The 22,353-nt window shown below is 48.3% G+C and overlaps 8 protein-coding genes across 8 annotated transcripts; 5 read left to right on the forward strand and 3 right to left on the reverse strand.

Moving 5' to 3' along the window:
• Window positions 1-413: 413 nt before the first annotated feature.
• Window positions 414-2,639, reverse strand: UREG_05691 (uncharacterized protein; the record flags this gene model as incomplete). Its single annotated transcript, XM_002584956.1, has 2 exons — window positions 414-1,618; window positions 1,682-2,639. The coding sequence occupies 2 exons, from the start codon at window positions 2,637-2,639 to the stop codon at window positions 414-416; spliced, it is 2,163 nt and encodes a 720-aa protein (XP_002585002.1).
• Window positions 2,640-5,727: 3,088 nt separating this feature from the next.
• Window positions 5,728-6,024, reverse strand: UREG_05692 (uncharacterized protein; the record flags this gene model as incomplete). Its single annotated transcript, XM_002584957.1, has 2 exons — window positions 5,728-5,830; window positions 5,978-6,024. 2 exons carry the CDS (start codon window positions 6,022-6,024, stop codon window positions 5,728-5,730), a joined length of 150 nt encoding a protein of 49 aa, XP_002585003.1.
• A 1,501-nt stretch (window positions 6,025-7,525) lies between these two features.
• On the forward strand, window positions 7,526-8,960 carry UREG_05693 (uncharacterized protein; the record flags this gene model as incomplete). Its single annotated transcript, XM_002584958.1, has 3 exons — window positions 7,526-7,651; window positions 7,722-8,524; window positions 8,582-8,960. The coding sequence occupies 3 exons, from the start codon at window positions 7,526-7,528 to the stop codon at window positions 8,958-8,960; spliced, it is 1,308 nt and encodes a 435-aa protein (XP_002585004.1).
• Window positions 8,961-9,817: 857 nt separating this feature from the next.
• UREG_05694 (exportin-1) lies at window positions 9,818-13,627 on the forward strand (the record flags this gene model as incomplete). Its single annotated transcript, XM_002584959.1, has 10 exons — window positions 9,818-9,883; window positions 9,963-9,992; window positions 10,063-10,135; window positions 10,192-10,263; window positions 10,320-11,032; window positions 11,083-11,854; window positions 11,921-12,391; window positions 12,438-13,106; window positions 13,163-13,334; window positions 13,387-13,627. 10 exons carry the CDS (start codon window positions 9,818-9,820, stop codon window positions 13,625-13,627), a joined length of 3,279 nt encoding a protein of 1,092 aa, XP_002585005.1.
• Window positions 13,628-15,616: 1,989 nt separating this feature from the next.
• UREG_05695 (uncharacterized protein) lies at window positions 15,617-15,925 on the forward strand (the record flags this gene model as incomplete). Its single annotated transcript, XM_002584960.1, has 1 exon — window positions 15,617-15,925. The coding sequence occupies one exon, from the start codon at window positions 15,617-15,619 to the stop codon at window positions 15,923-15,925; it is 309 nt and encodes a 102-aa protein (XP_002585006.1).
• An 853-nt stretch (window positions 15,926-16,778) lies between these two features.
• On the forward strand, window positions 16,779-18,502 carry UREG_05696 (uncharacterized protein; the record flags this gene model as incomplete). Its single annotated transcript, XM_002584961.1, has 3 exons — window positions 16,779-17,487; window positions 17,512-17,739; window positions 17,892-18,502. 3 exons carry the CDS (start codon window positions 16,779-16,781, stop codon window positions 18,500-18,502), a joined length of 1,548 nt encoding a protein of 515 aa, XP_002585007.1.
• Window positions 18,503-18,964: 462 nt separating this feature from the next.
• UREG_05697 (uncharacterized protein) lies at window positions 18,965-19,539 on the forward strand (the record flags this gene model as incomplete). The annotated part of the gene is made up of 2 exons (XM_002584962.1): window positions 18,965-19,187; window positions 19,292-19,539. 2 exons carry the CDS (start codon window positions 18,965-18,967, stop codon window positions 19,537-19,539), a joined length of 471 nt encoding a protein of 156 aa, XP_002585008.1.
• Window positions 19,540-19,873: 334 nt separating this feature from the next.
• UREG_05698 (uncharacterized protein) lies at window positions 19,874-21,984 on the reverse strand (the record flags this gene model as incomplete). The annotated part of the gene is made up of 4 exons (XM_002584963.1): window positions 19,874-20,811; window positions 20,875-21,383; window positions 21,443-21,884; window positions 21,936-21,984. The coding sequence occupies 4 exons, from the start codon at window positions 21,982-21,984 to the stop codon at window positions 19,874-19,876; spliced, it is 1,938 nt and encodes a 645-aa protein (XP_002585009.1).
• Window positions 21,985-22,353: the final 369 nt, after the last annotated feature.

Consider the following 22,353-nt stretch of genomic DNA (forward strand, 5'->3'; position numbering starts at 1 on the left):
GAAGGAGGCAAACAAGACATCTGGATTTGAAACATTTTGTAAGAGAAAGAAGAAGACATGTAGGAAAATGAAAGAGGTTACAAAAACAGACAAGAAAAAGATAAGAGAGAAAGTGGTATAATACGTACATACCAATCAGAACGTCTCACACATCAAACCATGGCAAAAGGTGGTATCCAAACCAGTATAACAGGCACAAAGATTTATCCGCGGTACACCTCGAAGGTATATATATATACCTCCAAACCAGCATTTTAGGTAGTTTCCCGGAGAGGTTCTCCGTCGACAACATGCAAGAATAGTAGGTTCCAAGGCACTCAACATATCAAACAAAAGAAAAAAAATAGGACGAACACCGTTCCCGCCAAGGCCGTTTTTCACATCGAAAACGCAAGTTTTAAAATATGCTAAGTTCATGGATAGTTGGGTTTTAGACCTTGGAAACCGTAGGGCAGAATCTGAGACCGGACAACTTCGCCGGGAGCGATATAAGCTCCTCGTCCCAGGGTGACGCCTGGCAGGATTGTGCATCCAGCACCAATCCAACAATCTTCGGCGATGACGACGGGACGCCCTTGGTACCGGCTCTGCGACCCTTTGCGCTCCTGCATACTACCAATAGCCATGGAGCTGAGGATGGTAACATTAGGGCCAATCCAAGTATGCGCGCCGACAGTAATGGTACAATCATCAGCGAAAAAGCAATTCTCTGAGATCAAGACGTCCTCTCCGATGTTGATGTTGTAGCCATAGTGGCAATTGAATGGGGCTTCCACAACAGCACCAGGACCCAAAGATCCTACTGGCTGAGAAGCCGCGATTTCCGACTGGCCCTCAGACGGAGGCATCAGAATTTCCTTCAGCAGTCGGGTACGTTCGGTGGTGCTGATTCCATAAATAGGGTTTCCGGCGTTGGTGAATCGCCAAAGAGCAGTTTTGCAGCGTTCTCTGTCTTTGGTAAGTTGAGGATCAAACGGTCGGTACTGCTCTCCACTGAGCATCTTCTCCTTTTCAGTCTTCCCGCTTGACTCAAAGGTGATATGCGGCTCCATATTCAAAGCCATTCGGGCCTGAGCGGAATAGTTGGCGGCGTCGAGACGGGGAGGAGGCTGCCTTTGCTCGATGGTGTTCTGGAACACAGCCAAAGTTGGTTTCGGGTGTGAATTGTGACTCAATTCGCAGCTTGAATGTACCACTGTGTAGTCTGTCTTTGTCTGTTCGGTTCGAGAGATATCTTTCAGACCCGAACTATCCCTGAATTCAGGCTTTGGTGGCCCGTCCGGGAGGTAAGTTGTGGGTCCCTGCGTGGCCCAGGATGCTTTGGGCCACGAATTCCTCGAACCGGTACCGGGTGGGCTACTAATATACTGCGTTGCGCCACGATCAGCTTCGTCAACTGGTACTGGCCTGCCCTTGGTGCCGTCCGGGAGTATGGCAGCAGCTGAAATCCTAGTATCGTGTCGCTGGGGGCTCACTTCGTGGGTGTAAGGGTGAGCAACTTCTGGATAATTGCTTTTGGATTGCAAAGGGACCGGACCTTTTGGGTTAGAAGGCTTTTGCCAGGTGCTTCGAGCAGAGTACCCTTCGCAAGGAAAGTTGCCACGGATGCAATTGTTGCCTGCAGGACAAATGTTAGAAATCACGCGAAAAGTGTTGACCAGCTGCCAGGATTGAAGCTTACATGCGGGGTGCTGTTCGTCACACTTCTTCTTTCGTCTACGACACGTCATACAGCCGGTCTTCGTTCTGTTGCTGAAAACCCTTTTTCTCTTGGGGCCAGACTGGGAGGAAGATTGAGAGTGCGACTGCCCCTGAGATTGGTTTTGAGATTGGGGCTGGGATTTGATCTGAGGTTGAATCTGGGTTTGCGGTTTCTCGTCAAGTTGATTTTGATTCTGAAGGACCAACTGAGCATGGTTCGGGCCAGGGGTTTCGGTTCGGTGCCCGTTGGACGCGGAATCCCATGCTTTTGAAACATCATCATTGCTCTGCACGTCCCTCTGGAGTGCTTCGGCAACTTGGGCATCGGAAGAGTCTATTGGTTGGCTTAAGTGTCCGTTTTGGCTCGTCGATTGCGAGTCGTGGCCATTCCACGCGGCACGCTGCGACATCAGATTTGTTTCATCCGGTCCGTCAACGGAAAATTGTCGTTGAGGCACCCTGGTTCCAAGGTCAGATTCGGGTGTCATGGTTGGCCTTGTCATGCCATTCATTTCCACTGGGCGGGGCTGCAGTGGTACGTTGTCTCCGATTCTAGGATTGGGGCTTCTGGAAACGCTTGGAGTATAGTTTGAGGTGGGTGACACCTGACGGTCACCGGAGTCGGATCTCTTTCGTTTATTTCGATTAAGGCTCGTGGAGCGGGCATCTGAGGCTTTTTGGTCCTCCATTTGGTCATGATTCGCGTTTATCGTTGGTAAATCTTTCTGTGCTGGCAGGATTTTTTGAAGCTCACTCCCGCGACGACTTTCGACGGGTCGTTCCGGCTCATGGCTGTGGTTCGTTGGCGTGTGAGTATCGGAGGTACCATTCGAGCCGTTGAGAAACACAGGCGGCGGATCCCTGCCGTTGACGGCAGTAAACCGCGAGGGGCTCTCTATGTTTGAATCCCTCGACGCATCATGGTTTCCATTGGCCATGTTGGGGGCCGCCACGGCTGACATGGCCGCTCTCGTTGTAGATATGTAGAGTAACGGGCACTAGAGCCAGAATTATGGTGGTTTCAAGCGACTTTTCGACAAAGGGTTTTGCACAAGACGAGAGGATCGGATTTCTCGTTCGTATTTCTATGAGACCAGGAGGCGGATTCAGTTAACGGGTGCAACTGGTTAGGGGGGCCGAGAGAGAGCGCGAGTCGCGCATAGAGAATAGGCGAGTCCTCGAGAGCAACGGCAACAGAGGCTCTAGAAGACCGTGAAGCGCACAACCAGGTGCTTTGTTTCGAGTGCTTCTAGCTTCGTTGGATAGATCAGGATGAGTGGTAGGAGGTCAAGGCGTGTTGGGAGGGTCGAGCGGGAGGTTAATATGGGGGGGGACAGGTCGCTCGGAAGCTTATTAGAATCGGGGTCTGTATGTGTTTCGATGGGCAAATTGCAGCGGTCCGAAGAGGCTACACAGCGGAGAGAAGCAGGGTGAAATGGCAACGGAAGGCAGTGGTTGACTTGAGATGGTAAACTGGGAGAGTGGAAGGAAGATGGAGAGGGGATGTGGTGGTGGAAGAGGAAGATTGAGCGAAAAGCGATGAGAGAAACAACAGGAAGAGGGGAGGTTGAGGATTGGGGCGTGGGCGATTAGAACGGGCTCTTATTATTCCTAGTTGATGGGTAGACGAGCGGGCGAAGCAGCAGCGCAGAGCTAGGTTAAACTAAATTAGGCTTGGAGTGGGCAAAAAGGGCTCGAGAGTCCAGCAATAATCAGCACAGCAGCGACGGCTTGCGAATTGGGTCTTGCACGGTGGGCTTTTTGGCGCGACGCCGGGGGGTTGCGGTGGCCGCATGTTTGGGCCTGGGACTCTGGGAGCAAAGGGCGCTGGTGCTTTGCTGGGCTCGACTCTCTAACCGCCCGCGACGATTCAAGACGAAACGGAGGGCGGCTGGGCGGGAAGGGCGTTTGTATCGTTTCGTTTCGGCTGTCGCTTGCGCTGCCACTGGATCAGCCTCGTATTATTGGCTTGCGCCTGTTTGTTTGGTATCCGACCCCGTCACCGTACCGTATTGCTCCGCTCGCTGCCTTTTACCGCTGTTTGTCTGACGCTACATTACGGGCTACGTTGAAACACGGCACTCCTTGGAGCAAGCGCTCATCATTACGGGGATGGCTGATGCTATCTCGAAAGAAACGAGGAACAAATGAATAATTGATCGATGCTCTCAAAACAAAAGGCGTGCTATTCTCTTCCTGCACAGTGGAGTTCCAACGTAGGCGCTGCGGAAATGCCGTTCCAGTCACTAACCCGCCTAGCGCGCTGGGAGGAGGCAGTCCGTCGTTCTCGTAACCAGCCAGTTCGAATCGCAATAATCATCTGGCCATCACCTGTGAGCCTGTCTGGTTGTCATCCCAAGCAGGGATTGGGGAATTTAGGACCGCCACGGACTTTCTCGACCATGATGAACCCTGGCCTGCATCCAATGGGCGTTGCTGCTTGGGCTTCGGCATTGCCTGTCTTTGGCCGTGCCCAGAGACACGCCCCTTTAGTCGCCGTCCCTCCATAGGCGCATGACGCGCTGCCCAAATCGCAGCGCTCCCAACACCCGCAGTCCCAGGTTGACATCGTGATGGGCACGGCTGGCACTCTCATTGGGCACACCCCCTGTTCTCGTCTCGCTCGCTATTCTTGGAATCCAGCAGCGGAAAAAGTGGACAGTTTGTGGTTCCTCCAGGCCCAGTGTCGTCTCCCGTTTGATCTGCTTATGATAAGAACTCCGTCTGCTACCAACATTCGTCACACATCAGACGTGGTCAAACTGCGACAGCATCCATTTTGGTTCCCGGGACTGGTTGCACTCTCTGACCAATTCGTCCAGGCTCCGTCTTTTATTCTTAGAAATTGGGGCTTTTCGGGCTAACCGAGCGGCAGTCGCAGATCGCTCCTTTTCCGGCCAGCCCATCCAAGCGCATTTGTGACCCTTCCGCGCACCCCCTCTTTTAAAGTGTGCCAGCGCAACAAGACATTCTGAAGCGCCACAAAAAAAGACACAAGCAGGGGAAATCTAGAAAAATCGAAAATCAAAAATCCCATCCTCTCTCTGTCCAGATGAAATATATGCCCCCGTGGAAAAGAGGGGGGGCTGGGAGAGGGGTCAGACTCATGTCTTGTGTAACAAAGCAGCCTTTGGCTTTCCCGCGAGGTGACACTTTGCGCATCCACCTCAGCGCCAGTCGCTAACCAACCGCTTGTCGAGGACGCCTTTCTTTGACTTTCTGCAGCTGCACTTCGCCAATCACCCCAAACCCCCCTTGGGATCGCGCGGTGACCAATCATCCCTCCAAATGTGATACGCCGCGTTTATCCTGACTTTCATGTCAGCTAGCCGAGCAGCTAAACAACTCAAATCTGGAGTGCCAAATTATTAATCTGGAGCAATCACACTCGTTGGCCCTGAGAAACGTTTCGTGAGATGCACCCCATGGTGGCGAGTTCATAGCCACAGGGAAATCTCCGACACCAAACAACAGAGCACATAATGTTGAGGCTGAGCGTAACAAGCTGCATTGCGGTTCCTCAGGGCAGGGCGTCAATTTTAATCGTCACACCGAATCGGATTCAACGAGATAAAGAAAAACATCAATCCAACTGTGAATAAAAAGGGACAGGGGCTACCTGTTGGCGCTGGATCCATCCTGACAGGCAAATGACCATCACGTAGCAACGGACGAAACATCGCAATGTCGTAAACTTTCAAGCTTTGGCGAAAGAGAACGTTTTCTTTTTAAAATGAACAAAACATTCCAGCTCAGAAAATAGCAATCAAGGACTTCGTGTTGCTTCAAGACGTCGTAGTATCCGTCCTTCGCGGTACTCCGCATTTAAGCCAATAGTCAATACTACACCTGAACTTATATCTAAAATGGAAAAAAGCCCTTGTTGAAGGAATGTCAAAACTCCTCCGCCAGTCGGATCAAATGGCCTGGTGCCTCGTGTGGAATAAATTAACCGTTCACTCACCCGAGCGCGAACGAGGATTTATTATTCTGGAACACGTCTTTTTTAAGTGTTGCAACACTTTTCTACTTGATGACTTGTTCCATGTCCCCGTTGCCCTGCCACGTCTCTATAACTATCTGTGCAGCAAGCATCGGTGAGAAGGAGTAAAGCCTTTCAGTCAACAACCTAAGCACCCTCAGTCTTAGCAATAACATGCACGACTGTGCATCTACCATTATCTGACCCGCGAGACTTTGAGCATCTTTAGAAGTAACTTACCCTGCGGTTGTGCCTCAATCATTCAAGCCGACGGGTTGATATATCTCCACTTACTCAAATGCTACGCAGTTATCATCAATGCTCAAGTTGCCTGGCGCCATTGCTGAAACTGAGAACTTCAACTATGCATCATAATAAAAGGGTTACTTTGACTACTATGGCATGCCTTCGAATACAAGTTGTTCACCGGCCTTGGGACACACAAGTTTGACACCCCATGCTTTTATCAAAGGCTGCGCAGGGACATTTGGAGAATACGAGGCACGGATGTTCAAGCGACAGATAGAAAGGCCATCGCGGTTGTTTTGGACGGCTTCTTCGGAGAAAATCCTTAGTCCATCACGTGTTCAGGCTGTGATCGCGGCAAAAGATTCGCGGAAAAGATGTTTTCCGCGCAATTCCAAGGTTGCTTTTTGGCAGCATTTCGTTCAACCCGCCAGAAATATCGAGATTTTGCCGACAAGGCATAAGCCCATAGTTATATCCTCGTTATTATTGTCAATTGAGCTATGACAATTTCCGGAGTTCGCAAGTCATGACTAAAAAGCCGCGTAGCGTGCTCCAGGGAAGGGGGCTTCTCGCCCGAAATCATCGAACAGGGAAGCCGGCGTCTTGACGGTTGTCTCCTTGAGGGTCTGGTTTCATAAATCAACGTTCTCTGGTCGAGCAGATACCTCCCGGTGCTGGGCGCAGATTGAACAGTGATCATGGCATTCCGCCGACGGCACCCGCCGCGTGGATGATGGCGCTTTGCGCCAGGGGTAGAGTGGAGGTTACGGTAACTAGTTATAAATAACTAGATCATTAGCTACGGAGAACATCATGATCATTCTTAAAGTTCTCTCTTCATCGGCTCGTTTCGGCGACGCGAATCAACGGAGAGTACCATCTATTCGGGCAAGATGTGTCTAAAAAGGCCCCCGGACGACACGACAGATGGTCAAAGAGCCCAACTCACCGGCCTCGTATGTGTGTAGATAGCCGAAAGCGCATAACCCCGAATCCCATGTCCCTCTTCCTCTCCTCCCTTTTTACGATGCGCTCTTCGACGGACGGAGTGGGAGTGTGGGGTAAAGGCAACTATAAAACGACCGACAGCAATAAAAGTGCGGGAGTTGAAGTGCAGTCACGTGGAAGGCCCTTCTTGACTGCCGAACAAAAATCCATTGCCCGAGCGTATTCTCCACATCCCTTTCGCCGGGAAAACAACCCGTCATCTTCTCTGGCCACATCCTTCTGGGTCTACGGGTGGATCGCCTTTGCCTCTTGGCCTAGGTTTTCGCTTGCGAGGTCAGGAGCGGCTCTTGCTTCGACGCTGGATAGCGGACCTTTTGCGAGTCACCGATCCTCATCAACTAGTTACCGAGATTCACTGCCAGCCATGTTTGATGCTAATCAGTGGCCTATCGGCCACCACAACGGCTCTAACGACTTCGTTAAAGCCATGATGGATCAAGTCATCGAATGTTCACCCTCCTTTTGGGTCTTCTTAAGATATATTTGCCTCTAAATCCTCTCTTTTGACTATCCCCAAAAGCGAACTCATATGCTTTCTCCTTCAGACATCTTGGATTCTTTCTCATCTTTCAGACAATACAAGCCATGCCTAAAGTTAGAATTCACGTCGCCATAGTGGGAGCCGGTCTAGGTGGCCTGGCTACTGCGATTGGCATTGCAAAAGCCGGACACAAGGTCACCCTACTCGAACAAGCCCCTGAGCTAGGAGAGGTACGGATAGCGCCCATTTCAACTCAGCAGAATTGAACTGGAGTGTTGATTTTACTTTTTCTTCCGTTAGATCGGAGCAGGAATTCAGATCCCTCCCAATGCGTCCCTAGTACTGAAGCAATGGAACCTTTTGGACGAAATAGAAACGGTCTCTGTGCGCCCGAAAGATTTTATCCTTCGTTCGTACCGGGACGGAAAGGTGCTGTCTGTCCAGAATGTCCTTCCATATACCGAAAACCAATATGGCACGCCGTATCTTCACATCCACAGAGCAGATTATCACAGGATCCTCCTGAAGGAAGCGATAAGGCAGGGGGTAGAGATCTTACTCGATTCGACGGTTATCGGAGTGGACTTTGGAAAACCCGCAGTTCACCTGAAAGGGAAACCTGATTTCCATGCCGACGTCATATTCGGCGCCGACGGTCTAAAGTCAGCGTGTCGAGAAGCTCTTCTTGGCCATCCGGATCCGCCTCGCCTGACGGGGGATCTGGCATACCGAATCATCGTAAAGGCCGAAGATATGAGAAAGCATCCCGAACTCTCAGAATTTCTTGAACAGCCATGCATCAACTACTGGATGGGCCCAGATGCCCATGCAGTGTGCTATTTCCTCCAGGGTGGCGGCCTGTACAATATCGTCTTAATCTGTCCGGATAACCTACCCGAGCTCGTGCATATCGCACAGGCGGATCTGGAAGAAATGCGGACATTCTTCGAGAAATGGGATCCACGACTGAAGGTAATCCTTGATTTGGTTCAAGAAACCAAGAAATGGAGGTTACAGAACAGTGAAGAAATGGCATCGTGGTGCCATCCGAGCGGAAAGTTTGCCTTGCTGGGCGATGCCTGCCATGCAACCCTTCCATACCTGTGAGTGATGAAATGACACTTCGGTTTCTTTTACCTGGTGCTGATGAACTTAACCAGAGCCCAAGGCGCCGCGCAAGCCGTCGAAGATGGAGCAGTCCTGGGAGCCATGTTTGAGCAAATTGAAGACAAGTCACAATTGAGCGACCTTCTAGCCATCTATGAAAGGGTTCGGAAGTCGAGAACAACCCGAGTAGTCCGTGGAAGCACCGCTCTCCGAGATATCTTCCATATGCATGACGGTCCTGGCCAGGAGGAGCGCGATAGGGTATTGCTGAATGAGACACCGTTCGAAGGGTTCCCCAACCGCTGGGCTGATCCAGTCTTCCAGCGGTTCCTGTTTGGGTATGATGCACGTGCGGAAGGCATGCGGGCATGGAACGAGTATAAGAACGGAAAGTCTCCCGAGGCCGTAAATGGTTTCGAATCTCGACTATAATTGATATTAAGCGTTGCTGTGTTTCCTTCCCGAGATACCGTGCATTTCTTGATCCTACATTTTAGTAGAATGATGCATACTGTTGCCAGTTTTTCTTTGTTTCTATGATGTAAAGATTTCCTACCAAGAGATGTCCCTGTTAGACTTGATGAAATTTATACCATCTGATGTTAGACAATTCTTGTATATCTCGAATTTTTCAAGCGCCGTATCACAAAGTTAACAAGTTTGTTAATTGCTAGTCATGACCCAACACAGCATCCATCTGATTGTTGAGACCGCATATCAACTAATCTAATATGACAACCACCACAGGAAGGCACATAATTAATTTGAATCCAATTCTTGTTAAACTGCCTGAGTAACTAAACCAAGCTGTGTTATAAGAAGATGCTGAGACTCACAGTTTTGGTTGCACACTGGCCTGGTAGTTAAGTTTATTAAGTGGTTAATGAAATTCAATCAATGACTAAGCAGCCTTATCAACCCAGCTTCAACAACTGTTGCAGCTCTCTTAAAAACAAGATAACTTGCTGCTCTTTTGTGGAGGATTGACAATCTTTTGTGACTTCAAGCGGTCCAGTATTTTGGAAGTCCCTGCTCATTTCCCCTTTACAGGTAACTAATTGCCTCTAAAACAACGAAGCGTTCCTTTCTAACTTTAGTCAGCTCCCAACTTCCCATACCGATATTTAGTTACCCCTCATCACTCGTCCTGTCTCCCCAGGTATTCGAAGCTACAGCCACTTCTTCGTCCCGCTCCTCATCCTGTCAAGCGCACCTCATCTCTCACGCAGCCGCCGGAACGAAAAAGGATTGAACTCGCTTGCGGGGTGAATCCCTGACATTGGTGCGCCATGTCGATTTCAATACAGGAGCTGGATAACACGGTCCGAGCGTTCTATGAAGGGTCAGGCGACGTTGTATGTACCTTTCTTGATCACCCTGGACCTTGAAGACTGTTATAAGTTGCAGGCGCTAATAATTCACATTTCAATACAGCGAAAGCAAGCTCAGCAGTCCTTAACAGAGGTGCGATTCTCTCCACTCAAACAATTCGGCCCTTAAAATCGTAACAGAAATGCTTATATGATGTCTGCAGTTCAAGCAAAACCCTGATGCGTGGTTGCTGGTGGGAAACATTCTCCAAGAGTCGAATTATGTCCAGACAAAATGCAAGCTACCGTAATGCGCCCAGTAAATCACGAACCCAGCGGCTAACATCTTGTAGATTTGGCTCTGCAGGTCCTAGACGATGTGATTATGACACGATGGAAGGTCTTGCCGCGGGACCAATGTCAAGGTATAGCTGCTCGCATACTTTCAGCTACCAAATCCACGCTACTCACTCTTTACTAGGTATCCGAAATTTCATCGTCAATTGCATCATTGAACACTCGAAGACGGAGGAAAAACTTAAGAGTGAAAGGGCCTTTCTGAACAAACTGAACCTCGTGCTCGTATCTATCTTAAAACAGGAATGGCCACATAATTGGCCGACGTTCATCAACGAAATCATTTCGTCTTGCCATACAAGCTTGTCAATCTGTGAAAATAATATGGCGATTCTTCGCTTATTGTCAGAGGAGGTGTTCGACTACTCCCAGGACCAAATGACCTCGACGAAGGCTCGAAACCTGAAAACCACAATGTGTCAAGAATTCTCCTCTATATTTCAGCTCTGTTCCGAGGTTCTGGGCACAGCCACCCAGAGCAGCTTAATCAAAGCAACCTTGGAAACATTACTCCGTTTCCTAAATTGGATTCCGCTGGGTTACGTTTTTGAGACACCCATCATCAACACTCTTCTCAGCCGCTTTTTGGATGTTCCCGATTTTCGGAATGTGACGTTGAAATGCCTGACGGAGATCGGAAGCCTGCAGGTTGGGCCTCAGTATTCATATGATGAGAAACTGGTACAGATGTTTACAGACACGTTGACTACCGTCTCCAAAATCATCCCTTTGTCGCTAGATCTGAGGCAAACATATCCTACCAGCAACTCTAGGGATCAAGAATTTGTGCTCAATTTGGCACTGTTTCTTACTAATTTTTTCAGCGTGCGCTTACACGTATGTCTTATCTATTCAACTTCAATTAAGCCAGTCTAACTCTGCATTAGCTCATTGAAAGGTTACCAAACTCTGACTATCTGACCCACGGCCATTTCTACCTTATCCGCATTAGTCAGATCGATGACCGAGAAATTTTCAAGATCTGCCTCGAATACTGGACGAAACTAGTCCAGGAGCTATATGAGGAAATGCAGCAACTCCCAATCACGGACATCAACCCGTTGGTTACCATGGGTGTCAGCGGTCTCTCAAATGGCGGAGCGCCGAATCCCAGCACTCTCGCCAATTATCCCCTTCGCAAGCATAAGTATGCGGAGGTACTATCCAGCCTTAGGACCGTAATGATCGAAAAGATGGTGCGACCTGAAGAAGTGTTGATTGTCGAAAATGACGAGGGAGAAATCGTTCGTGAATTTGTGAAGGAAAGTGACACGATCCAGCTTTATAAAACGACCAGAGAATGCTTGGTATATCTCACGCATCTTGATGTCGTCGATACGGAAAACATTATGGCAGACAAACTGGCCAAGCAAGTTGACGGGAGTGAATGGTCTTGGGCGAATTGCAACACATTATGCTGGGCAATCGGGTCGATATCAGGAGCGATGAACGAAGAAACGGAAAAAAGATTTCTCGTCACTGTCATCAAAGATCTTCTCGGCTTGACTGAAATGAAACGCGGAAAAGACAACAAGGCAGTTGTGGCCAGTAACATCATGTATATTGTCGGGCAATATCCCAGGTTCTTGAAAGCTCACTGGAAATTTCTGAAAACCGTGGTTAACAAGCTTTTCGAATTCATGCATGAGACTCACGAAGGTAAGCATATCACCGCCACTCCCATTGGTACTTTACTAACGAGCTTTGTGTTTTTTTGAAAAAAAGGAGTCCAAGATATGGCTTGTGATACTTTTATCAAAATTGCCAATAAATGCAAACGGCATTTTGCCGTTCATCAAGCTAGCGAAGCTGAACCTTTCATCGACGAAATCCTTAGATCAATGAGGAAAATTACTTGCGACTTGTCGCCTCAACAGGTTCACACGTTTTATGAAGCCTGCGGTTATATGATCTCCGCCCAAGGCCAAAAGTCCATACAAGATCGGTTGATTGAGAATCTGATGTCGTTACCTAATGCTGCTTGGGATGCGATTATCAATCAAGCCAACCAGGACCCTTCCATTTTACAAGATGAAGAGACCATCAAAATTGTGGGCAACATCATGAAAACCAATGTAGCCGCATGTTCTTCAATCGGAAGCTTTTTCTATTCTCAAATTGGACGTATCTATCATGATATGTTGAACATGTACCGGGCTTCCAGTCAATTGATCAACGAAGCAGTTGCGAGAGACGGTCAGTGAGCCTCCCATTCCATATGATATCTTGCTAACATTCGTAGGAAACATTGCGACAAAAACGCCGAAAGTCCGTGGACTAAGGACTATTAAGAAGGAAATTTTGAAGCTCATTGATACCTATGTCGAAAGAGCGGACAATTTGGACATGGTTAACAGCAGCATGGTGCCTCCTCTTTTAGAAGCCGTTCTTCTGGACTATAACCGGAATGTTCCAGACGCTCGAGAAGCGGAGGTCTTAAATGTGATGACTACAATTATTCACAAACTACATGTATGTGTCTCTCAACCCATCCGAGTGCAAGTTCGACAGTTGTCGCTAACCGCGTTACAGAACCTCATGGAAGATAAGGTTCCCATTATTATGGAGAGCGTCTTTGAATGCACCTTAGAGATGATCAACAAGGATTTCCATGAGTATCCAGAGCATCGGGTCAGCTTTTTCAAGCTCCTCCAAGCCATCAATCTCTACTGTTTCCCAGCACTCCTCAAATTGGACGCCAGCCAGTTCAAGTTCGTGATCGATTCTTGCATGTGGGCTAGCAAGCATGACAATCGAGAAGTGGAAAACACTGGCCTTACCATGTGCCTTGAACTTGTGAACAATATGGCCGAGACCGATCCGCAGACGGCTAGCATTTTCTTCCGGCAATTCTACATCCCTATTTTACAGGATGTTTTCTTCGTTCTTACTGATACGGATCACAAAGCTGGTATGTTGCAGATGAACTTTGTCTATGAGATTTTGCTTACAGCGGTTTTCTTTTAGGGTTTAAACATCAAGCGATGCTTCTTTCGCGAATGTTTTACTTTGTCGCTTCCGATAAGATACAACAGCCGATCTATGCTCCTGAACAAGCGCCTCCAGGAACATCAAACAAAGATTTTCTCCAGGAATATGTGGCCAATTTGCTGCAAAGTGCCTTTAAAAATTTACAAGAGTAAGATATTTTTATTGCTTTTAGTCAACGGGTTGCTGACCTTCATTTTTAGGGTGCAAGTGAAGCAATTCGTCCTGGGTTTATTCACGCTGAACGATGATCTTACCAAGTTCAAAACCCACCTAAGGGATTTCTTGATTTCACTGAAGGAGTTCGCCGGGGATAACGCAGAGTTGTACGCTGAAGAACGGGAGCAGGCCCTGAGAGAAGCCAAGGCGGCTGAAAGAGATCGTGCAATGAAAGTTGGTGGTCTTTTAAAACCGGCAGAGATGGATCAGGAGGATGAGCTCTGACTGGAGGAGGAATTGCGAAGTGAAATTCCAAGGCGCGCGGATCGTCGTGCTTATCCGTCGTCCAAGCTAGATTCCAAAAGCGGTTTCTTTGATGGCTGGGACTTGTACGACGTATAAAACTGGTTACGCGCACTTGATCAACCCGTCTTGAGGCCCATTTCGAGTCGCAAACGCCCTTCATATACTTGCGACGGTCGATCAGCTCGAGAGATGTAATGTTATTGGGGATGTGATAACAACTATTTACCAGATCAGGAAAAAATGGGAAACTTATGTTAAATTTGCAGTGTATCAATATTATCCACTCTGCGGTTGGACGTATACTTTGGCGACCACTACGAATTGCCGGCACGGCAAACACCGTAGTTCTGAACCTGAAATCTGTAACTAGATATTCATGCTTTAGAATCAATTCAATTATTTTGCGGACCTTTGAGCGAGTTCTTGAAGTCTAACCGAGCTAGTGCCTGTCGGTTTTTGCGCTTTTCCTGTAATTATTCAGTCGCAAGGCAACAAGGAGCTTGTCGAATTCGCACCAAGACATCTATAAATCCAAAAAACTACTGACATTGGACTTTCTCATTTAATTACTGCGGGCTTCCTCAACGTGATGGGGAACGAAGAGGTCGCCAAGACGCTCGATTTTCAACGACGCAACTGATCGTGATGGCGTTTGGGCAATTGACTGCTCAATCCCCTGCCGACAAGGATGGCTTGTCATCTCATCACCTCACTGGGTTGCTTTGAGGACATGACCAAACTCAACTTGATACCACAAGACCTATATATAGGCATGCAGCTGCCCTGACCAGCCAATCCTCCTTGAAGATTCATCAGCGGATTCCCCTCAACATCCCAACTGCTCCCTAGCCTCTGCGGCTAATTTAATATACGAAGAATACTCCGTCTATTCTAGCATATACCCAGCATGAAGGGAGCCACATGCTCCAGTACGCAAAGGGAAAGAGAAATTAAAATGACGAGATTGCTTGAATTAGCCTCTTGAGGCTCTGTTCAGGGAACGACCTGAGACGCCTGAGGTGGTTTCGCTCGTCACTTAACGATGAAGTTGATCAGTAATGAGTCGACAGGTCGATTGTCTCTTAAGTTTCGTCACCATGAGTGCCACGATACGCAAACACAAATAGCCGAGGGAAAAGGTGCAGCTGCATTTCTTTATTTGGATTCAGATCCCTTATGCCCAATTCGTATTCATTGGCCCTAAGTATCCAGCTCTCGTCTGAATTTCCGTTTTATGTCGCTCTCCAAGAGCCGCAAGAATGCGCGTTCTCTAAGATTTTCGCCTCCAGATCCTTCGAATCCCCCGGATTTGCACTAAAATGGAGCGACTGCGAGGGATGGAATGCCTAGCCATTGCCCCCCTGCGTGGTCTAGATGATGGGATATCTGCGAGACATCCCGGCCATCCTCGGAAAATCCAGCTCCTCATGCACCTCTTGATTCTAACATTATTCTAATTTACATGCTTACTGCGGATATAGTGGATATGAGCTTGCCCATTCTGCTGCTTACGGTGTCAAGACATTCCCTCAACCAAATCGAGCCCGGCTGAAAGCCAAATACCTATTATTGGAGTTCAATGGCCTAGAAGAACCTTTTTCTAGGAGCTCGCCTCAACTTTCTGTTGTCGTGACGGAGCATGTGTCGAAACACGACAATATATGCAGTGGATCGGGTTACATCCTCTAGGCTTCGTTTTCACAAACCCGAGTGTCATTCTCGTATTGTGGAAGGTGGAAAAAGTTTCTGTTTCGATATGAGTCGAGTCGAACGTCTATAAATTGGAGCTTCCCACGCTGCGAATCGATGAAAACTCAACGCTCACTTCGATTTCACGTCTTGACAGTCTCTCGAGCTCTTGATTCACTGAAACCTCTGCGTATAGGCCTGTTCATTGGGTATGTTGACTCAGCCTTGCATACCATACCATTGCAGCTTTTGACCTCCTCAGAGCAGATATAGAAAACGATGAAGCTTTCCGCCGTTACTTTCCTCTCCTGCCTTGCCCTCTCCTCGGCATGGAAGTTAGATCTGTATGCTAGCGACAAGCGCCATGTCAGCACCCACGGCACCAGAGACTCTGGCTGCAAGAATATCGACTTCAGCCCGGCGCTCAAAGTCAACCGCGCCAATTTCCGTCCGGCAACCAATAACTGGCCAGACCCAGGAACCTTCGAGCTCTACGTCAACAAAAACTGCAAGAAATTGAGCTACCGCAATGACAAAGGCAACCATAAAATGACCGCCAGAACCATTCGCAGCTACAAAGTGTATTGAGTGTTTGTCACTGACGGCTTGGGGCCGGGTTACGTCTTAAGGGGGAAACCTGACAATGCGGTGGTTTTCAAATGAGGACGACGTTTATTTTATTTTTTTATTTCTCTTTGGATATATCAGGGTTCTTGTGTTTAATGAGATGCAGGAAATCAAATTGATATTCAATTCGAGGGCCTTGTTCCCCTGAGGTCCACACTAACCCTAATTAGGCATACGAGGTCGAGTTCACATGACTAATCCAACCTCTCTTCATGTCAAACAACCGCCTCTATACTCCATACATCCATCTTCATAGCACCCTGCCTGGTGCCATGGCGGGAGACACTGCAATCATTACCGAAGGGCGAGCTTAAGGTGCAATGCTCCCACTATGGTCAGAAGCTTGCAAATGGCGAGGACGAGCCGAAATAGCCCGGCCAAATAATATCTTTGAATTCTGCAGGCTCTACGGAGTAGCATCAACAACCCTCCCGAGGAGGACCTCATATCAAATGGTTGGTAGAGAGGCTCATCCCAAAAATCGGCGTTGCTCTGCCACTTCCAGCCAATCATGACTGACTATCAAAACATTTTGGCTTGGCGTTTGAAAGACAGAAGAATGCTTCGTGATTCTCCAATTGTTCTGAGGATGCAACGTCTTCGCAACTTCACACTCGACCGCAACAGAAATGATACCAGCGCAGAGGGGTCTTTTGAGTTTCTCCCCGGTCAGCGTTTCATCTGTCTTTGGCATCACACGTAACCTCTCGAGACCTTCCATATGCTCGGCCGTTTTATGGAACCGCCGTGCAATGGGTTTGTTTCTTGTACTCATGACTTGCGGCTACATTGCTGATCTGGTGAAGGGACGAGAATGAATGATGAACTCTTCACGTACACGTCTGGTCGGTTCCTTTACAACGAACAGCGTCGCCTTGAGGAACGACAGATTGATTTTAATGTTGCTGCTTTGAAGCATGCTGCTGAACAACATGTCAGACGAGGTAAAATCATCAATCTGCAAAAGCTTGCTGAAGGAGGGTTTAATCGGGTATTCCTCCTTACAACAGAAGATGGGTTTCAGGCCATTGTCAAAATTCCCTACAGGATAACTGTTCCAAAGTACTATGCTACTGCCAGTGAAGTGGCCACAACAGACTTCCTACAGTCAAAGGGAATTCCTGTCCCACGCATACTTGGCTGGTCTGCTGATTCGAACAATTCTGTTGGGGCTGAGTATATTATCATGGAAAAGTCCTCTGGAATCCCATTAGAAACGAGATGGTTTAACCTATCAAAGCAAGAACGGCACTATCTTGTGACGAGTTTGGTTGACACTGAGAAAAAGATCTTTGACATTCCATTCGGCCATTTTGGCAGCGTATATTATAGGAATGACATCCCGTCAAACCTTCAACAAGACCTCTTCGCAGAGAGCACTGATCCAGCCATGTCAACTGCATATGAGCAGTTTTGCATTGGCCCTACGACTGATTATATGTTCTGGTACGGCAAACGTGCAGAAATGGGAATAGATCGCGGGCCCTGTAATGATTTCCCACCCGGTTCTCTGCTGAGTGAAGGTGAGCTAACAAGGTATCCTTTAGGGAAAACACCAAAGGCGTACTTGGCCGCAATTGGAAAGCGGGAACGTGAGTGGACAAAAAGACATGGTAAACCTCGCCCTGTCCGGTTTCCCCATGTTGTCAACTTTGAAGGCATCAACTCCCCACACGACCACATCCAGCTCCTGGATCAATTCATGGCTGTCACCCCATACCTACTGGGCGGCGATCCACACAGTGAGCTAAACCGTCCTACTTTGCGCCATCCAGGTAATTAAATCCCATCCACACCAACAAAACTAGTGATTGATTGTGATTAGACCTTACTCCTGGGAACATATTCATTTGCCCGGAAACGCATAAGATTTCTTGCATTATCGATTGGCAACATACGACCTTACTCCCACTTCTACTCGTTACAGGGCATCCCCCAATGCTCCAAAGCCCTGATCACCCTCCACCACAAACACTGGAGAAACCGGTCCTGCCAGATGACTATGACTCACTCAGCGCCGAGGAAAAGTCTCAGGTGGATGAGCTACACAGACGCAGAGTGTTATTTTATATTTACATGGTGTTTACTGGTGGTTTGAATGAAAGACACCTGTCAGGAATGAGAGACCCGCGTGTCCTCTTAACACAACATCTTGTCGAGAGGGCTGAGAAACAATGGAGCGGAGACATCTTTAGCCTAAAGGGCGCCCTTATCCGAATAGCTGAGAATTGGGACTATTTTAGTGCAAGCCTGCCAGAACCAGTCCAGTGCCCCATAGCTTTCACTAAAGCTGAGATTGATATGCACTATGAGCGGGAGCCAACTTGGTTTCAAATGAACGGCCTTGTTGAGTACTGGAAGTCAGAGCTCCAGGGATTGAGTGATGATGGTTGGGTTAGGACTGAAGCTTACGATGACGTGGTGAAAAAAAATATGGAGTTGAAGCGGGTTTTGTTGGATGGGTCTGATACGCCGGAGGAGGAGCGATGCGTTCAAGAGCGATGGCCATTTCAGGATCATGAAGAGGAAATTAATTGAAATAACCCGGCTCTGAATGGTTGTAAAATTACTTGGATTTAGTTGTCTATAGACTATGGGTCAGGCGCCTAAAACGGGACGGAAAGTCACTCGATATACTGCGAAGCACCCGCAGCAACAATAGGTAACGGGTGACTTGAAGGAAAAGTGCAGTTTGCCGCCATCATGCCGGTGGAAGGAATAAAAAAAGGTGAAATACTTGGTCCCTGCAGCCGCCTGGCCCTTTAGGGCGAGATCGCCTTATCTTATCTGATGGACAACCAAGCTTGTTGATCGCCGCCAAGACCATCGGGCGATTAACTCACTGGCACATCTTTGAAACGAGCTTTCTCAATAGCACAATCACCGTTAAGAGACTTTTATTTCCATTTTCACTACTCAGTACAATTACGCGCTTCCGAAATAATCAATAAACCCTCGCACCCAATTGCGAATCCACCGTTCCAGGTAGAAATCGCCATCATGACACGAACGAGACAGCCAAACCCGCCCGTATCCAGCCTAACCACTACCCAAGTCGAATCTTCTTATACCCAGCAGACAAGACAAGGCATACCACTTACCGGAACCTTAAGACTACGCGGCGACGCAACGACAACTCAAGAAAACCCCCCCGAGCCGCGCCGTATCCGATGGGCCGAAGATGTCGTAGACAACGAAGGGCAAGGGAAAAAGAGCTCAAAAGGTGCTTGAAACCCCCGCCCCCCGCGAAACCTCCCTATGGCTCTTGACAGCGGGACTCTAAATTCAAATAATTAGTTTGCTGTATATACCACAAACCCCGGGCAGTCGGTGAAAGCAGCTCCGAGTCGGACTCGTCGGATTCGGATTCTTCCGAGAGTGATGGTGACAGCGAGGTGGATACTGGAGAGGCAAGGATGGCCAACGGCCGTGGTCCACGGCGCAGTTCGCATGGTCATGACCACCGTGACGTCTCGCAGCAGACCAAACGACCCAGAAGGAAACCCAAGGTAAACGCGTATGAACGCGTTCCGAACTATTCCAAAGGAGGAGAAGACGTCAAAAAAGAGTCTTGATAACTCCTGCGCGATAGGAAGAAATAAGAAGAAATTATGAAACAGCGGCTTCTTAAGGATGAAGACTCGCGACGCTAACGAAGATCACGGCCACTTGATGCTGGGAAACATAAAACGCTTATTTAAAGCACAGAATTTGACGAATTGATATACCCTTAACATATTGAGCGTGTTAGTTATGTGCCTTTATAGCTCATTCGCCCCATGTGAGAAATTTTGGGTTGCATTTAGAATGTTCGAAGCTTGTTAACATACAAAGACTCTGAGAAGATCTCGGAACCATGAAATCACTAGGCTCAATTGAAAGGATATTAGTATATATAAATAACAGTCGTTAGACCATCATGCTTCGCCTTCTTGTGGCAGGGCCACGCTGCGCTGGGGCTCCGTGCATATTGGCTGACTCGGTAATTTCAGTGTGAAAAGACGTATTTTGGCTATGCGCAATGTCCTCTGTGCTCCCATCAAATGAAATATCCACGGGAGACGCTGTACCACTCGCATTCGATATTAACGTTGACCCATCCAACCCTTCCCCGGCGAAACGGTTGGCACTAAGTAACGGATTCGAAGAATATCTCCGAGATTCACTTTGTCTCCTGCTCTGGCAACGTTTTTTGCCTCCCGCAACAAGGGCCGAAATAGCGATACTGGACGTTGATTGCCCCAAATTGTGGCCAGTCGTGCCGGGTGTGGAGGCAGAAAGCACTTTTGTTCTCTGTTCGTTTATTTCATGTGATGAACCTATCGATTCACAATGATCAGATTGATCATAGACTGTGTGCTCTTTTTCGAATTGTTCTGGTTGTGATTTAGACATGCGCCGAAACCTATCTTCCCCCACAGCGTCAACGAATACCTCTGTGGGCCGACGCATTTTGTCTCGTAGATTCGGCTCTGCATAGCTGACCGGGCCTCTTGAACGTCTAGATTGGCGGGTTCTTGTAGTTGTTGACGCGTTATGGTCTGAAGGGTCTGGATCTGGGAGAACTATATCTTCCGAATTTGAGGCACGATCTATAATAGAGTCTGGGTTTGTGCTTATCTCCTTGGCTTCGAGAGTAATATGTGCTGAACCAGAGTCGGATGCTACTTGACTCAAATCGGACTTGATGATGCCCCCCTCATTGTTGTAACCACTGCGTTCTTCTGATGCGGATCTGTTTCGCGGCTTAACTTTGGTTCGTGCAAGAGAGCGCCTCTCTTCAGTAGTTGACTTGGCCATTTCGGATGCCTTTTTAGCTGGTGATCTGAGGTTCGTATTTGTGTTTTCTGTAAGACATGTTTTAGATTACGTTCGTCAAGGAGAACGAATGGGGAGGAAAAATCACTTACTCGGACCCAAGGCACGACGCCCAGGTTTCTTGCCTGTCGTGAGTTGCGGTTCCTGCTTTCCGGCCGATTGCATCGGTTGGTTTTCAATGCCTGTAGCTGTCTCTTGGGACAGGCCCTCAGGTAATATGTTTAATCGGGTGAATTGGAACCCGTCTAGGTCACTTGAGTAGGCGGGGTTGAAATCTTCTTCTTCTCGTACGGCAAACTTGCGTTTTGATCCAGCTCGCTGAGGATGGCAGCCACGGTTATCCGACTCTGTAAAGGGTTCCGCATCAGGAATTATATCCTGTAAGAACGAACTGTCCCGCCGTCTCCTCCTTGGTTCAAAGGTGGGCGATTTATTTTGGGACAGTGGGCTGCTACCGTAGCTTTGGGCATTCCTAGGAGATTCTTCTGTTGCAAAGGGGTTGATGGAATCAGCAGCGAAGGAAAGGATTGGTGGTGGCCCTATGCCGGCGGATATATCCCCATCAGATTTATCGTATATTGGCGACTCCGGAACTTCCACCCTGCACCTGAGTTAGACAACAGATATTTGCATGCTATTTTTCTCGAGAGTGTTACTTACTCTGGGGTAAATCTTGGATAATATTTATCCTCCAAGATCACGGGCAATCTGTCGGGATCTGAAATCGAAGAATCCAGTTCAGGTTTGACTGCAGGTCGACGTGGGACGGTGGGAGATTGCAGAGGATTAGAAGAATCCGATGTTCGCTTCAACGCAGCACTGTGTCCTCCCTTTTGGGGAAGTGAGCCAAGGTCTGTCACCAAAGCTGATAGTTCTGCCAATTTCGTTTCAAGTTTCTCTTTAACGGAGCACAACTGGGTGTCAAGTCGGTCACTACCCTGACGTTTCTCCAGCTCCCTATTCAGCCAGCTAATCTCTTCGCGGAGGGCAACGTTCTGGGTAAGAAGGCGAGATACTTCCGATTCGAGTGTTCTTATCCGGGCTGATTGAATGGAATTTGCACGGGCGATTTCCCGGTTCTGTCGAACAAATCGCCGCTTCACTGAGCTTTGGTTAGCACAGTGTTTTTTTGACCAGCTGCTGCTGCACTCACACGACTCAAGGGACTCCGTAGCGGGGGGAAGGTCGTTTAGGCGAGCCATGGTAGCTGGGGTATTCTAGGGCATGGGCGAACGAGGTTGGCTCTCGTGGCTAGCTAGGCTGAAGACGATGGATCAATAAGGAAAGCCAGTAAACGGGATCACAGGCTAATTCGTTGTTATGCCATAAACTGAGCGGTTATCTGGCTGAATGCTTGGAGGCTCGGAGTTCGAGGTTGATTGAAGCTCACTTCCCTGGATGCAGCAAGAAGGGAAGTTTGTTGACGTTTAACTGCTTCTGGTTAGACTTGGTGGCTCGCTAGAAACTGCCGCCATAATCCATCAGTCGGCAAAACCTGCCTTCTATCGCATTTACTGATATTCTGGTCCTCGATATTTGAATCGTACGTGCGGGCGCGTTGCAGATGACCT

This window comes from Uncinocarpus reesii, genomic scaffold (assembly GCF_000003515.1).
Source record: "Uncinocarpus reesii 1704 scaffold_3 genomic scaffold, whole genome shotgun sequence".
NCBI lineage: Eukaryota > Fungi > Ascomycota > Eurotiomycetes > Onygenales > Onygenaceae > Uncinocarpus > Uncinocarpus reesii.